This window comes from Gopherus flavomarginatus, chromosome 13, assembly GCF_025201925.1.
Source record: "Gopherus flavomarginatus isolate rGopFla2 chromosome 13, rGopFla2.mat.asm, whole genome shotgun sequence".
Classification (NCBI taxonomy): domain Eukaryota; kingdom Metazoa; phylum Chordata; order Testudines; family Testudinidae; genus Gopherus; species Gopherus flavomarginatus.
Genome location: NC_066629.1, coordinates 22,599,797 through 22,617,101, shown reverse-complemented (window position 1 = coordinate 22,617,101; position 17,305 = coordinate 22,599,797). Strand labels below are relative to the sequence as shown.

Genomic DNA, 17,305 nt, shown 5'->3' with positions numbered 1-17,305 from the left:
TACCAAGCCAAGGTCAGAGAAAATCTGTAACCTTGGGAGTTTAATACAAGCCTGGAGTGACCAGGATTAATTTTTAGAATCCTTGGGAGCCCCATCTTCTGCACTAGAAGTGCTAGGGTGGGGAATCAGCCCTGACGAGGGGGTGTGTGGGGGTGTGTGTGTGTGTGTGTGTGTGTGTGTAGAGGTGGGGAAGGGCTAACATGTAAAGCTTTAGTTGTGCAGTGAATGAGGTGTAGTTGGCGGGCCAAGACCAAGCGCCTAACACCAGTTTCACAGTAAAGAGACCAGGGAAGCTGTTTTCACTTGTACATCACTTTTATTTAAGCTCTGTGATCAGTCTTGTCCTTCAGAACAGCTCCATCAGCCATCACTGCAGCATTTCACCCCCACTGGACAGGAGACAGGGCTTCTAGTCTCGCATGAGGTAAGACACGGAAATAAAACATCAAAATCATCCACCCACCCACCTGCCTGCCGCTGGGACATGAGGGCTGCTGCCTCCCTCGCTGTGTATTCACATTCAGCCCCCTTTCCTGTTCAATCCAAGCAACCACCCTTTACCTCCCCCATTAAGGACGGCACGGTTGCAGGAGCAGGTCCTTTGTCTAAGCAGCCTATGCCAAGGTGTGGGCTTATCCTAGCTGGATAGAGACACCCCTGTCTGACATTGCTGAGGCTGGACCACTACCTCCGGAAGGTCAAGACTTGAGCATGGAGGGAAAATTAGTTTGATCCCTTTGTTATGGGGTTGGGGAAGCTAGAAGATCTATGGGACAATTGATTTGACCCCATGAATACAGAGGAGCGAAATGAGGGCCTGGATCAGAACCATCCTTGGATTTGGCTTTGTAGAACCAAAACCCTATCAACCCAATCTCCCCTGCCATCTCCTGCAAGGTTTTACCCATCTGCACATGGGGGCCGTGAAGGAATTTGGCGATACCACCAGACCTTCCGCTGAAGCACAGACAGAGGTCTTCCTTTGTTTCGTGTGTCAAGAATAGGGGAGAAGGTAGAAAAGGCAGAGAGAGATCAAATGTTCCTAAGTTTAAAACATGCACTGGATAAATCAAGCAGCTCATTTCAGAGGCTGAATTTCTGTCTCACTCTTTCTTTCTTGAGAGGATAGAAATCCTTTTGCTTTGCTGAAAAGCAAAGATCTCGGTGTCTCTTCTATGTCGACAGCTCAAGTTCAAATTTGTCCAAGGCAATTGGCCTTCCTTTGCACTGCTATGCGACACTGTGGTATGCCTACATGTCATCCCCTCACCCATCATAGTACAGACCTCCCTCAAAGATTGCAGAAGAGACGTCTAGCTACAGAGATGTCCTCTGCCCCCTCTCCCCTCCCACATACAGTCCTTTCATCTGACATGATCCTTATGCACCTCAAGAGCTGATCATGTTGCTTTTCTTCTGCCTCTCATCTATGTGCCCAGATCTGGGGTGAATGTGGAAACAGGCTTCCAATAAGACCCACTTTAATTCCTGCTAGCCTGGAGATACCCCATTTCTTTTAGGAAGAGAGCCGGAGGGAATGGCCCTTGCCCATGTGTTCTCGTGGCTCAGCAGTGCAAGGCTGCATCTCTCTCCAGGATGCAAAGACCACAGCGATTTTCCGCCACCACATCTCCTTCTCTAAAGGGTGGGCTAAAGGCAGATTGGTAGAGGAGGCCAAAGTACATTCCCATTGCCAGGGTGGCAGGGAACTGGACAGTGACGGCAGTAGGTCTAGTTCAGAGCAAACCCAGCTCCATGGCTGCCAAACATTACTCCATGGCACATTAAGAGGAAAGAGCAAGAGAGAGAGAGAGGTCTAGCATTTGAGTGGAGGCAGGTGGCACTTGAACTCATTCGTGAAGGGACGTGAATTGGCCAGTCTCTGGGCAGAGGAGGCCGATCAAGGAAGCATGAACCCTACCAGTACCAAAGGATCCAACCCAGTGAAGATGAAAGGGAAGGGATTTCAAAGGCCCCATGTCTGTGATTAGGGGCCCATTGGCCCTTCCATGAGCTAGGTGCTCCCATGGGCTGCCCCACCTGCTCCACGTACCAGCTAGGGGGGGCTGCACACTTTGGGATGGCCGTAGACCAGGAAGAGCTGGTGCCCCCTTCTTTGAACCCTAGAGGCTGCCAACCTGGTCAGCACAAAGCAACAGAGCCATTCAGTCCGACAGAACCCACCCCAACCCCAACCGGCTCATCCATTTTCTTCTGCAGGAGGGAATGATGTCATCGCTGCAGGTGGCCGTGCTTTTTTCCCAAAACAGCATGTGGCCGCTGCGCACAAGGAAAGGGTGGAGCCAGGTTTTGTGGGGCAGTCCCAGGAGGCGTGGCCAGAGCCTGCTTCCCTTATGGCACTTTATTTCCTAATGGAAGCCGTCTCCATCTCTCTCTTTATATCTACATATTTTAGCCTGCAGGAAATATATGAGGTAGTGTGGACACAGCCGTGCTTCTGTGTGAGTCAGGGAGTTGGGGGACAAGCAGGATGAGCTCAGAGACAAACCTCTGTAGTGGGAGAAAAGAAAGTATATAGAGCGACCTTTGCCTTTAGAACCAAATATACAAAAATAAAAGTGACCCAGTCTATTTGCGAAGGCAGGAGCTGGGCTGACAGCATCTGATGTGTTATTCCCCCCATGGGGAGTCTTGAATACTGCGGTGGTTTCCTTTGCATTTGTGCAAGGGGCATTGGATACTGGCTTGGTGTTGGAGAACCAGGCGGATAGCAGGGGGCGCCTGGCTCACATGTCCTTGTGGATCAGCAGTGCAAGGTTGTGTATGTCTCCAGGATGCAAAAGATCCACCCCCAAATTAAGAAAAATAAGAGTCTGTCAACTGACGACATGTCCCCTTGTGCATAACTGTCCATTCTTTGTCTCTCCCATGCTGTACCTGGGTGGAAAAGGTTAGAAATAATCCTGAAGCCAACTATTCTCCAAGACTTTTTTTCCTCTTGTTCCTCTTCATCTTTTCTTTTTTTCTAATACAAGTGAACAAGGAGGTGATGTGGAGATGAATTCTGCTGTCTAAAACACGTGGTGGTTGCAGGAACTTACACTTTCATATACACACACACTCCAAATATCAAAAAATTCACAGTTCAAAACTAAGACGATTTAAAAAAAGTTAAAAGGCCAGATTCTCTGTTGGCTTTTATCCTTCATTAAGAGCAAGAAGATTACCTGAAATTCTGATTTGTCTTCTATATTCTGCCTGAGATCACTTAAAAATTCCAATCAACAGGTGCACAGACGGATCTGCGGTGAATTTTAGACTTTTGGAAAAGAAAATGATGGTGTGTATATCTACATATTTTTCCTAATTAGAGATTTTTTTTCTTTTGGTTTCAGGTTATATGATAGAAAGTTCTAGGAAGATGTTCCAGTATCCGTTGTCTTTCCTGTGCCCAAATTTGGTTCCCATACCCTCTGGGTTTGGAAGAGTCGATACAAGAAGTTGGGAGTGGGGGAAAAAAAAACCCTCTTCTGCTCTGGGGCTGGTTCTGAGCCTCTTTCATTGCAAATGTCATCATTACCTTTGGTTCAGAAATCTTAACTGTTTGGCTCTTTGAACAGGGCTCCTGGTCCCAAAAGGTATTTTCAAACAAGAGAGTTGCAGACTCAGACCTGCGCTCTGGCTGGGAAGTTTCAAAGTAGTACAGAGATAATTTTGTTTGGATGTAAAGTAGAATTGGGAATTTTAGACATGGTGTGACAAGGTTTGTGAAGGAATCCGCTCCAGGAGCCTCTTGTGTAAATGGTGTAAAAATTGACACTAGGGAACACAGACACTTGAGTGGGTCTGGGACATTCCATCCAACAGAAGGGAGTGGTGCACCACCCAGCCGCCCACTGACACACGCACGCATGCACATAGCCAGCTCACTACTGGAGGGTGATGGGGCCAAAATTAGGGAAGAAAAAGATGCAAACAAGGGGAAAATGTCAGTGTATGACACAGATGAAGGCAGAGAGTTCCCTTGAACACTAACGAGCAGGCGGATGCTTAACCTAATCATGTCGATTACAATTGCACCAAAATTTAAAAACAGGAAAACCTAAACAAAAATTCTCAATGGCTGGAGACAAATCAAAGGTCTTGGTTAATACGTGAAAGGTTGGGTGATGTGAAGAATTGGCTTCTTTGCTTTTGCTTGACTGTGTGCTGTTGTTTTAAACATACTGTTCCTTAGGACATATGTACGGTGCCCGGGAACCTGGTGGCGGGCAGCAAAAGGAGACATCAGCACGGTGAGAATACAGATCTTCTGGGAGGTATGATAAGTGGTTATAGACATGGGGTATTTTCTCCAGATATTGATCTTCAGGTGAGCAACAGCAGGTCAGGTGATCACTCGCATCCGGTATCTCTGAGTGACGCTTTCCAAAGTTCTGGGAGAAGAGACAAAGTCAGTGAATAGAATCATGGAGCTAAACTGCAGTAACAGGCACTGCTCTCTGACTCCCTGTGAGATACCCTCAAATAATGAATAGTGGCAGGGAAAATAATGGAGCTCTGTCAGGTTTTTTGCAAAAAACAAACTATTCACATTTCATCCTGGGCCATTTTAGCACTGAGAAATTTCTGCCTCACCCCCCAAATATGCCCATTTTCCCCATGAAAATTTGCATACTTTGTTCCCAGTCCTGTAAATCCTTTCCCAAGGGCTTAATTTTACACAGGTGAGTTTCAATGGGATGATTCACATGTGTAATATTTACCTTAGGAAGGAAATGCATAAGAAGGGGTATGATAAAAGCATAGATAATAGGATTGGTGTACAGAAGGGAGAGGAGGAGCTTCTGTCCTTCCTGTCTCATGACACAAAACCCAGGGACAGTCAATGAAATTAAAAGGTGGCAAAATTCAAAACGGATCAAAGGAAATCCTTGTTCATGCAGTGCATAATCAGACTGACACACCCTGCCACAGGATGTCATTGAGGTCTTGAGCTTAGCAACATTGAGAAAAGGACAACAAGAATAGCCAGAATTAAAATAGTTAATGCTAACAAAATTTTTGGGACCAATATTAGATCTCATGCTTCAGAGCTTAAACCAATCTACTCCTATAAGGATTTAGGAGAAGACCTAGTGTGTGGGACAGATTGTCTCAGATCTACCTAATGCAGGATTCTTATACACCTTCCTCTGGTGCAACTGGTGCTAGTTACTGTCAAAGACTGGATACTGCACTAGATGGACCTGGAATCTAATCCAGTCTGGTTATGCCTATGTTCCTTTGTAAAGTGTGGTTGCAGGATCAGGCCTTGGAAGGTGAAATGGTTTATTGTCCAAATAAACCTGCATATCCTTCTAACTCTATGCAATGGAGCAGTTCCATTGAAATCACCTGGACTACTCACGTGAGTAACACTAATTGTGTATGTCAGGTTTGCAGGGTTGGGGCTACAGTGCTGAGAACTGAAATGTCCAATTTGGAAAATTTGGTGGATTTGGCTCAGACACAAGACCATTTCCTTCAAGGTGGGAAAACAGGCCCAATCTTTCCTCTATAAAATGGTTCATTTCTTATGGGGTGGCTGGAGGGAGGAAGGGAGAAGAATGCTGTGCTGTTCAGATATTTTGCAAAATCTGGTTCTTTTCTGCAAGCCCTGAACAAAATGCAAACCCTTTGAATTCCAAGGTGCTTGGGTTTTTGTTGTGATTGCTTTGCCCAGTTGTTAATAACAAATGACAATCAAATGTCACTTGTTCTAGTACAAAATAGCCAAGATCTTTCTTTGCTGGGTTTTCTGCAAAACAAAAGGGATGATTGGAAAGAACATCCGCTAATGCTCAGCTCCCTCCCCTCTGTTTATCTGTGGCCTTGGCTACACTGGCACTTTACAGTGCTGCAACTTTCTCGCTCAGGGATGTGAAAAAAACACCCCCCTGAGCGCAGCAAGATACAGCGCTGTAAAGTGCCAGTGTAAACAGTGCCGCAGCGCTGGCAGCTCGGCTCCCAGCGCTGCAAGCTAAACGCCATGAGGAGGTGGAGTACGTGCAGTGCTGGGAGAGCTCTCTCCCAGCTCTGGCTCTGCGACCACACTCGCACTTCAAAGCGCTGCCATGGCAGCGCTTTGAAGTTTCAAGTGTAGCCATAGCCTGTGTGTCTGGGACTGAACCAGCATGCTCAGTGCCCCAGGGAAAAGCAAAGTCTTCACACGCTCTCCCTTGGGGCTGGCAGTGGATTGGAATGATTCCTTCCTGCCTACACATTTGTCTATTGTTTTGAAACCCTGCAAGCTGATCTTGGTGAAGCATCTAGTGGGGACATCTCTCTGTATTCCAAGCACCATTACAACAACCTGGGTACGTCATAGACAATTGCCTTCAGCTGCTTCGTTCTTTGGTCTCAGCACATTTAAAAGATCGCTTGACAGCTCTTTTTCCTATTAGGCAAAGACTGGCTTATCTGCTACATTTAGGGCTCAAGAGGCCCTACTCCTGCTTTGGTTTTCCATCCAGAGGCTAGCTCCCTGGGGGTGGTGGTCTTCTTGGCTAACTCATTTGCTGAAAGGAACTCAAGGGATTGAGTGGGCCAGTTTTGATACGTCACACACTAAAAACAAGGGCTCTTGCTCTCAGACACGGCCCTGCATTTAAAAACAGTACTGTCAAATCTTGACCCATCCAAATCTCTGCTGTTCCATACCCTCATGGGGCAGGGGTTGTCTTGTGGGTCCACTGCTTAGTGCAATGGGGCCCTGCTTCTTGACTGGGGCCCCAGGTGCTACTACAACATAAATTAGACATACAGCCAAGCCTTTTACTTGTCCGAAGCCTCTGTTATCCAAATTCCTTGTTCCCCTTCTACTGAGGTTTGGACTACAACAGAGCATTGTCAGCGGGGGGAGGGTCCCTGCATGGTTCTGATACTACAAAGGCTGATCAAATACTGAGCACCCTGGCCCATGTTCTTTTAAAGCTGTTGCAAAATGGATGCAGTTATCTGCAGCACCAGATAGTGAGCCCTTTACTGGCCAGGCGCACCTGTATCCAAGGAGCATGCACATCAACCGCCATTCGTGCCAATTCTGGCTCATCCTCCTCCCTTTTCCCCAATCCCATCTCAGTTTAGACAAGGGAAATCAGGACAAGGTAATGAGAGGGGAAGAGAGATCAATGCTGCCTACACTATTGGCAGGTTATTCCAATGGTTTCCCCCCCTTGTTTTATGCTGAGCTGCTACAGGCGGGAGAGGGTCAAGGAAGCAACCCAGGCCAGCCTGCTAATTGTGATCCTTTGGGTTTTCAAGCACCCTGAATTATCTTTTTGACAGTCCGCTGCCTGTCTGGTGAACCAGTAGGATCTATAACCCATGGTAGCCAGACCACAACACTCTCATGAAACAATGCAGCCTCCTAGATGAAAGGAACATTCTCCTCTCCAGGAAGAAAACAGCCTGCAATCATTTTTTATGCATGGGCTTTGCTTTTGGCCTGGCTGAAATGCAACTTTGTCCTGGCCCCATCCCTTGCCACAGGTTGGAAATCCCCAATATGGCTCCATTCAGTGCTAGAATTTGGGTCCTCAAGAGGAAAAGCCTGAAGGAACAGAAAGAGCCTCTCAGCCAGTTCCCAGATAAATATTTCACCAGGCTCCTTTAAAAAATAATATATCCAGAAAACAAACTGTCACTAATGATTTATTGATGGCTCTACAAAGCTGAACTAATGTGTGAGGCAGCAAATCACCTGGAGAGCTGCATGTTCTCCAAGCAATTTCAGGGGCCAGGGAGTAGCATGAAAGGGGGTGGGTGGCTTCTGGGAGTAACAGGTTGCAATTAAGGGATGGAAGATTATGCTGAACATCAGGAAAACCAGTCAGCCTGTGCAATGGTCTCCCCAGGAGAAGGGGAGGAACCCTGTTGCTTGAGACATTTAAAGCACCAGGGAATGATCCTGTGTTAAGTCAGGAGATGGATAGGATCATAATCAAGCCTTAGTTGCTACAAGTCCATTAAGGTTTGCCACACAAAGTCCCCCTGAGCCTCAGTGGGCCCCCTGCAGCCTCATGTGGTCTGGCAGTCAGCCACACAGCTGATTTGGTGCCTTTTCTGTGGCTATGTCAGTAAATATTGAAAGACTGGAACCCAAGGCCCAGGCCTACAGGACAGGACCAGTCACACTCAGCCCAGGGCTCAGCATCTGTACCACAAGGGCCAACACAGGGGTGCAGCAGGTCCCTACATAAAGGGGGTTGTTATCACACAGATCTCAAGCATTCACCAACAGGGACTGAGAGCAGCTGCCAGGGGAGACCAATTGCTGATCAGATAAGCAATTCTGCTACCATAGAACATGCTCCTATCTCAAGCTAGCTCCCTTGCCTACCTCTAACTGCTCAGGGCTCTAAACCCAATATATCTACCTCCCCTCACATAAAGAAGAGAAAAGTCTTTCCTCTTCCCTCTTTATAGCCAGAGTCATTAATCAGTCCTTGCACTTGCTGCTGAGCACCCTTGAGCAGCCTCACCTGCAAGCGATTTGCTTCCATGCCTGCCAGCTGAGCCAATATGTTTGCAGAGGCAGAAATCCCAATCTGAGCAAGGATTTTAACCCCTTCTCAGCCAAGAAGTGGTCAGGGTTTGCCCACCTTACCAGAATGTGGATGTTTGTACAAGGGTGTGTGGACAGGTGTGCAGTGGTGAGCACAACCCTGGAACTGTGGGCAAGGTGGTCTATAATATGAATCCTATCCGGAGTTGTGCATCATGTGTGGCACAGGCATTTGTGCCAGAGTAGGGCGCAAGGCTTGGTGCAAATGGGTATGTCAGAACTGGGCCTACAGAGGGATTCATTAGCATGCTGGGTGACAGGCATGGTGCAAAGGAGTGGTTTACCCTAGCACAGCACAGAGACATTAGAAACATGCTTCCTTAACTGGGTCTTATGGCCCAGTGGTGGATGTTGCTGAGCTAGAGCTGCAGGAAGACACTGGAACACAACACAGCTGAGCATTGCACCAGGAGAAACACAGGGGAGCTGATGGGGATACACCCCAAAATGCTGATAACTTGGAGAAGGATCCCAAGGAACAATGAGGGTCTGGAGAAGGATCCCAAGGAACAATGAGGGTCTGATTTAGAGACCCTGAACCCATGCTGAGAGGCCAATGCTGTGGCCTTAGTAGTTGGCTAGTACAATGACAGAAGAGGTATTGTGATGCAGCCCAGAGCAGGGATTCAGAGACATATCCCAGGGGTAGGGCCTAAATCAACCTCACAAGGACCCATGAAAACTGGGGGCTTCCCACTGCAGATTGAAATGTGCTGCCTATTGCCCACCACTACAAATACCAATCCTCAATTGCCAAGAGATGGCCAAGTTACAGGGCTTGATCCTTCACTGCCCAGCTCATTGGACCCAATTTGCCATTGCCCTGCAGCTTGCATTGCCATTTTATCCTGGTGTAAGACACTCCCAGGCTGAGCCGTGCATTGCACATGGTGGTGTAGGCACTGAGGCAGCATTGTGTGCTGTTGCACCAATGCACTGTGCACAAGTGTAGATCACCCAAGGCACAGGACAACAGAAGATCAGCCACCTTGTGGCAAACTTTCCACCTAAGCAAGGTGGGTGCAAGAACACTGCCATCCTGCCTTGGTAGCACTATGTGACCACAGCAGGGCAGACCAGATTTTGGAGTTTAGGGGGAAAAAAGCACTCCCTGGGCCCTCTCACCTTCCTTAAACCTGTGAATTCAGAAGCCAAGTCTGCTCACCACTTTGCTCACTTTCAAGTAGCAGGCCGGAAGGGGATTGCACACACCCACTGTTTATCAACAGCTCTGACAGCCAGTGCTCTTTGAATCTCTCTCTTGTCCCTCTGTGACTTTCCTGCAATCTTACTTACCTCCAACAAAGTTTGAAATGAAATTATGGCTAAATAAATTTAGCTGCTACACGAATTTTCCCCCACCTCTTGTGTCTGCTCTCTCTGCCTTCACCTCTGATACAATTCCATATAATGCTTGTTAGCTGGGATATGTAGTTTAAAGCATTTTAAAGAAACTGGTTAAGTAGGGTGTCAAAAAGCCATCCATTTCAAACAGCCTGGCGGATTAGTGTTAAACTGCCTTTGCTTGAATAACATGCTCTAATTCAGTTTCTCAGTCACTCTAGTTCCAGCATTTCCCCATGTCCCACTTCAGAGCTCTTCTTGCATGTGAAAGTCACTCCCTAAGCATAGTTATTAGCACTGTGAATTGTTTTCCCCTTGTGACCTGGTAATCACCAATAAATCTGCTCATCCCTTACCAGGAATGAATTCTAACCCAGGTGAAGGAGGGATGGGAGGGGGGACAGATATTGGCCAAGATCTTGATGTTTGGTTAACTTCATTTCCATGAAAATCAGAAGCAGGAAAGACAGAATTACAAGTGGGGAATATCTGGAGAGGGCTCTGTGCCATCTGGCCTCACCCAAAACATTATCACTGACTGCTTTGGAAGTTGAACACAGAACCTTCTGTACTGCTAACTACCATTTAAGCTAATGGAATAGCTGCATTAGCCACAGGCTTCCATCTTCTATTGGGCCAGCCATGGCTAGAGGATGGGACAGATGCAATAACTATCCTTTGTTAGCATATTAGTTGTTTCCTCTTTACAGGCAGCTACTCTGGAACATCTGAGGATGTTAGAAAAGTAGACTTGAACTCCAGTCAATCTCTTTACAAGCCACAAACAGGATTTGAACTCCAGGATGTCCAGACTAGTGAAATTGGAATAGCAACTTTACTAAGCAATAGCAGGAGAAGGCTGTTATCCTTTAGGGGGACCAGCCATTAGCAAGGGATGCTATCTATATACACCATGTTGCATTCCTTACCAATGGGAATTACTGAATGGTTGGGTGATAGCCATAGCTCTGGGAAACAGATATAAGACTCAAGCAGTTACCAAAGTACTGAAATCTTGTATCAATTTCCCCACTGTGTTTATAAACTGATTCCTCAGCACTTTTATAGCCCTTTTCATCTTCAAAGTGCTGCACAGACTTTAGTTAATTCTCACAGCACTGCTGCTTGTTCGACACCTTATCTATCACAGAGCTCCTTGATTGCTCACCACACTGCGTATAAGTGAATAATAGCTGCAAGGATCAGGGAGAGGGGCTGGGACCAAGAGAACTGGGTTCTCATTAGCAATTGTTTCTCTCCAGGCAGCGACTTTGGGCCCTTGGATCCAGACCCAGAGGGTGGATCTGAGGTTTGTGTTAGGAGGGGCAAAGCCCCTCAGTGAGGAGCACACATAAATTATTCACACAGGAAGCTCAGGGCTGCAGGATTCCTTGCAGAGTTCTGCAGCTGGAGCGCTTCAGCATCGCCCCTTGGTACAGAGATGGACGGGGTTCTCCCATCCACGTAGATAATCCACCTCCCCGAGAGGTGGTAGCTAGGTGGATAGAAGAATTCTTCCCTTCACTGAGCCCTGTCTACAAGGGGGGGGTGTCAGCATAGCTCCATCTCGGGGTGTGTGTGTGGATTTTTACACCCCTGAGCAACAAAGCTAGGCCAATGTCAGTTTTCAGTGTAGACCAGCCCTAACTCTAGCATAAGTATTCATCTGGCCCCGTTGCTGCAGTATCTGACTGCCTTACGTGCCCTAATGGATTGGGCATCAGGGCAGGGCTATTAACCCTACTTCAAAGGTGGGGAACAAGGCCCAGATTTCAGTGGGAGTTAGGCAACTAATTACCTTCAAAAATTTGGGCCTCAGTCACTTGCCCAAGGTCACTGTCACTGCTGAGAGGCTGGATTTCTGGTGTTCATCATTTCTGATTGTAAAAGGGAGGGGCACCCCAAAAGGATGGAGAGCACAAGTAATTCTGGGACAGAAATGAAAGGCCTGCACTGAATAGGGGCAGGGGTTCACGGTTTGATGGTGCTGAAGTATCATGATCCATTTGGATGCCTCCAAAGAGCAGTAGTGGCTAGTGCAATGGGCAGGGACTCAGGAGACCAGGAGGATCTATTCCTAACTCTGCCACTGGCCTGCTGGGTGACCTTGGACAAGTTACTATGCCTCTCCATTCCTCAGTTTCCCCACCTGTAAAACAGATATATAGTAATTGGTAGAGCACTTTGAGAGCTATGGATGAAAAGCACCATCAAAGGTAAGTATTACTAAAATGGAACTGGGAAACTGGCTTCTACTGTTCTTGGATGCAGCCTGGATTTGTGGATTCAAATCCAATCCCTTTTATCATGAAGGGGTTCACATTTAAGGTTCTGGTTCTGGTCCGTCTCTTGGCCTGCTGGTACTTGGACAGCAGGGCTGGGAGTCTGCCTCCTGGTTTCATTTCCTCCTGACACACTGGGGTCTTGGAATCTGTCTCGTGATCTGAGCCATCCACACAACAGGGACGGGACAGGAAATTCTCTACGTGAAGGAGATTTTTTTTTTAATAAAACCATAAAAAGTGAAGCCCAGCGCACGCTGTGTCTGAGTGGGGAGATTTTGCTGCGGGAAGATTACACTTTCAAAGCACCACATGACCAGCTTTATTTTTCCTTCAGAGAGACCAGGAGGCTTTCCAAATTTGGATTTGGCGGATTACTGTCCTTGTGCTGGCAAGAAAATCCCCCACCCCGGGAAGACAAGGCAAGACCTCCCAAGATGGATTAGAGAACACTCCCCTTCTTCATATCTCTGAGAACACTCTCCCGTTGCAGCGCAAGAATCCTCTGGGAAAGGAAGGGGTAAAGGGTGGGTAGATCTCTGCTTTCAAACCTCTCACCTTTTCCTGGGATCCCTGCTCAGTGTTAACTATAACATGCAAGGCCGTGCAAGGGAGGAGGTTATGAGCCAGGGTGGGAGCAGAGGGGAAGGAGGGCAGGGGTCCACAGTGGAATCTCTCGCTTGTTTCCCCTCTGTCTGGCAGCCCCTCAGGAAGGGAAAATTATGCTTAGCCTGCAGCTGCCTTTCGGAAGCTGCAAAGGGTGGATAGTATCAGAGGGTGGAAATTCAGCTCTGCTCATTTCGCCAGGGATGGATTTCCCCCCCCCCCCCCGATTATGCAGTATGGATCTCGCCTGCACCTCCAATAGGGCTCTCCAGCCTGTAGGAAGAATAGGTTTCGATCAGGTGCTGTAGAAATGGCTGACAAAGGGCATGCTGGAGTGAGATGCCATGTGCAGCACGGCATGCCACTGTGGGAGCTAGGAGCCATCAGGGAGGAATACATGGAGGCCAGCCACCTGGCACAAAGACATGGCTCTGCCTGGAGGTGAGCTGAGGGGACCGAGACTCCCGTCCCCATGGGAGGCTGTGTCAAAATGTGAACCCCAGCCTGGCGAGGAGCACGTCTGAGATGTGAAGCCTGGTGGGTTACAGGGATCCTGGTGAGCCCACATGATGTGCAGTGTGCCAGTGACAGTGCAGAGTGTGTTGGAGGGAAGCAGGGTCTGTTGTGGTGCACCACAGAGGAAGGAAAGCAGGACCCAATGTGGGGCATGTGGAAGAGGGATACGGGGTGGGGCACCTTAAAGTGGGAGAGACAAGCAATATTCCTGGGCCAGCCTAGAGCATATCATGCCCAGATCTCTGCCACTACCAATGGCCCAGCAGGGAACGTGTCACAGCGAGGGAGGCTGGTTCTGATTAAAGGCATCTTCTCTGTTGCCTGTTGGTGCCAGCCCCTAAGAAATCCTGGGCAGTGGAACCCTCTGCATGTCAGCCTGGATGGGTGCTGTATAACCTGCTGGGACCCAATCTATCCCTATAGCACCAGGGCAGGGCTGGATTCAAGAGGCCAAGTCCACCTTCCATCCCCGTAATGGTAGCTGAGGGGTCTGGGCTGGGACACGGAGCCTTCCGGCTGGCTGTCTAGAACCCAGCCTGGATTGGTAGGGAAGGATGTCTGGTGCCCTGCATGAGATGAGTTGGCTGCTCTCAGCCCAGAGGGTGGATGGTCACAAACCCATCGCTCCAGTGGCACTAATCGGCCTCCTTCTCCATCTCAGCAAGTAGGCTGAGGTGAATTGTCCATGGAGTCGGAGCTCGACCCTGCCCCCAGGGGAGGGCTGGGTTGGCGCGGTTTGTGTGGGGTGGCTGGCTGTGCCGTGACCTGTGATCTCCCTGTCCGTTGGATAGAGGCACCCACCGTCTGTGGCTGATGAGCCAGCACCGCCCGCCTGCGCTAAACTGATAGCGGAACCAACAGGATAAAAAAAACAACACCCGTAACTTACTGTCCGCTCTCGCTCGTTACGTCTACGAAGACCTTGATCCTCATTCTGCGCGCAGGACACGGGCAAGACACCGCAAGAGAGAGAGGTTACCATCCGCTCTGGGCAAGGCCAGCGGCAGACACTTACCTACCGGCTACTGTGGGGCTCTACAGGGCTCCTTCCAGCACAGGGAACCAAGGGGGTCTGTGGGAGGGTGGCAGGCAGACCACACCCATCCGACTCACTCACACAGTCACTCGGGCCGCTGCAAATACCCTCACCCCATAGTGTACCCTCCCCATGGGGACTCACTCCAGGTGCTCCTGTGCCTGGGATGCCCTTACCCCAGACTGACCTCTCCCCACAGGGACTCATGCTCCAGAAGCTCCTATCTCTGGTGGGACCCAAACTGTCCTGTTCTGCAGTGACAGGAGCAGGGAACCAGCCGGGTGGCTGAGACATACCAGGGCTGGAATGGGTCCGAATCCTTGTAGCATTTTCCAGCAGACCTTGGTAAAGCTACTTCCCTTCCTTAACATCCTTCACCCTGCACCACCTTCTTCCCCTTCCTTGGGTGTATCCCCTCCCCTTACTCCCCCATTCCTGCCCTCTCGTGCCTTCTCACCCCCCAGGCAGTCCCCCTTACAATCCCAAAGCCTTAGCGTGTCCCCTGCCCCACGGGGTGTGCTCCATCCACCAATACGGGGGGCCTGAGTTCAGTGCATTCCCTCGCTGCAGCAGGAGGAGGGGGGAAATTTAAAGCAGTGCCAGGGCTGTCACTTTACTTCTCTCAGGCAGAATCTGCCTCACCCCCTGCACCTTTCAGTTGCTCGGCCCAGCCGCCCACTCCCTTCCCTGGCTGCCTTGGGCCTCAGAGACATGGTCCTTCTGCTTGGCGGCTGGGACTTTCCATCTCCTCCTGGGGCGTGAGCTTGCCCCCTTTGAGTGGTGCCACAGTAAAGGAAGGGGCAGGGGGAGGCGGCAGTCGCCTGAGACACACAAGTAGGAGGGGCACGGAGGCATCACAGCTCAGGAGAGAGCTGCCGACATCCTTCCCCTGACAAATGGTCCCCGAGCTGTTTGGCCAGGTTGAAAGGCTCTGTCGGCCAAGACTGCCTGCCTAGGGGTGCCCACCGCAGAGTAGGGGTGTCTCTTCCTTGCAGGGCTATGACGACAGGGCTACGCTGTCCACTCTAGGGACCGAGTCAGAAGAATGGGAGATGGACGCACCTCCCTGGGGCTCGCTGCAGCCCATGCACAGAGGATGGTTGTGAGGGGGAACCCTGACCCCACACAGCAGGGCGGGAGCGGGCTGGCACGTAGAGGCTGCCCAAGAAGGGAGATGTTACCCAAGGCACAGCTAGACCATGCTCTAAGCCAGGCTCCCATCCTGCTGAAGGTAGCAGGAGGTGGAGAGTCACAACTGAGCCTCGGGCCCAGGGAGCTGAGGTTGGGCAACTGTGGGTGGGGGTGTAAGTTCACTCCATTCCCAAGACCGCTGGTGGGACATGGACATTCACTTTGGCCAGTCACAGCCACTAGCTCCCCCTGTGATAAAGGGTCCCGATAATGAGGCCTGCAGTTCTTAGCGGTTCTCCTTCCCAAAGCCCCGTGTAGCTAGCTTCCCCGCCCCTCTGTGCCAGCTGCCCAGGCTCCTCCATTTCTGTGCCATCACAGCCGCAGTCCCTTTGTCCCTTCCAGTGATCTGCCCGCGCTGGCCTACCATCTGCCTTAGGAGGACCCTATGGATACCTTGTTATCTTCCCTAGCTGCTCTACCCCTTGATACTGGCTGTCCTGGTTGCTTTGCCTTTGACGCCAAGTATGCCAGACTGTCTCAATCCTCCCTGCCAGCAGCTCCCCATCTCTTCTCCATCACACAGTGGCATTTGCATATTGAAGAGTTATCTGTGCCATACACAGCCCTGAATGAGCCACATGGATAATAGCTCATTATTATATGGCTCTCATTAGCGAATTTATCAGCTGCCTCTCAGCTCTTCCTATGGCTCTGGCCATTACATGGCCAAGCTGGCTTGGCCCACACCACCCACTAACCCCGCTGCTCCAGGCTGAAGTGTGAGGCGATTTTTTGGGGTGGGGTTGGAAGCAGAAGTGGAGGGCGGGGTTCAGGTTCTGAGGCCCCTGGCCAGCTTGGCTTAGTCCTCCAGCAGGTGTGAGGAGGAAAGGAAGGGGTCGTGCCCCCTATTTCTCTTGATCTGTTTGTCCCAGCCATGGACTTGGTGGTCTCCAGATTTCTCTGCTGTCTGGAAAGATGGAGTGATCCACCATGGATGGGGATAAAGGTGAAGGGGACCTGAGAGATCCTGGGGACTCATCCGCTCCCACTGCCTGCCTCAAATTGTCACCATCAGCTGGAGATGACCGGGACCGTTTCCTGAACTAAGCTAGATGTAATGGGACCTAGATCCAAACAACCCTGCTTTGGGGTTCTGCAAATCCAAACTGTGTCTGGCCAAATTCTGCCCCTCTGCTCACAATGAGAGGCAGGGCAGAGCAGGGACGTGAGATCTGGACATTGAGGGTGTCTGACTCCTGATCCAAACTTCCTGTCTCAGGCTCCTGTGTCTAACGGCTGAACTGGAAAGCTGGACCCTCCTGGGCCTTAGCGATCATTGGATGATGCTCCAATTCCAGATCAGAGCTGAGAGTCTAGCCCCACTGTCTGCTGCCCTACAGAGGGTTGAGCCTTCCAAGCAAAGGAAAAGCATTCCCTAGGCAATCCAGTTGGCTGAGGGTCCATTGGAGCTGGGCCTTTCTAATGGAAACCAGGGCATCTTCTGCACATCCAGAAATTCCCCATGCCTCGTTCTGCAAAGAAACCCCTAAAGCACAGCCATAAAGAGCTCTGCCCCCGAGAAGTTGGATGAATTAACTCTCAAGTCAAATTTAAGCCCCGGTGTAATTCCATTGCATTGGCATAGCTGCACCCAGGATGACCCTGGTCCTAGGTATCGCTCTCTGCAACTCCCTCAGACCATGTCCTAGTTTCAAACATCCATGCAGCCACTAGAGCCCTTTGGATGGGGGCCTGGGAAACTCTTTTATTTGATTGGTAGCGGGAAGTTCCTACGCTATCACAGGAGTTTGGAGATGGCTC

General features: G+C 49.8%; 1 protein-coding gene across 4 annotated transcripts in view; it reads right to left on the bottom strand.

Annotated features, from left to right (window-relative positions):
- Nucleotides 1–344: 344 nt before the first annotated feature.
- The window catches only part of NECTIN1 (nectin cell adhesion molecule 1), a 163,405-nt gene continuing 146,444 nt past the window's right edge, over nt 345–17,305 (bottom strand). Inside the window, exons 10-11 of one of the 4 annotated variants that reach the window (XR_007769222.1) lie at nt 14,207–14,251; nt 4,309–4,397 (exon numbers count right to left, since the gene is read on the bottom strand). Coding sequence is in view for 1 of the 4 variants with exons in the window: in XM_050922062.1 (XP_050778019.1) it covers nt 4,179–4,397 (219 nt within the window). In the remaining 3 variants the exon portion in view is untranslated. Of the gene's footprint in view, nt 4,398–13,043; nt 13,075–14,206; nt 14,252–17,305 lie in introns of those variants that run through there. The other 3 variants (XR_007769223.1, XM_050922062.1, XM_050922064.1) reach the window with 3 other exon arrangements.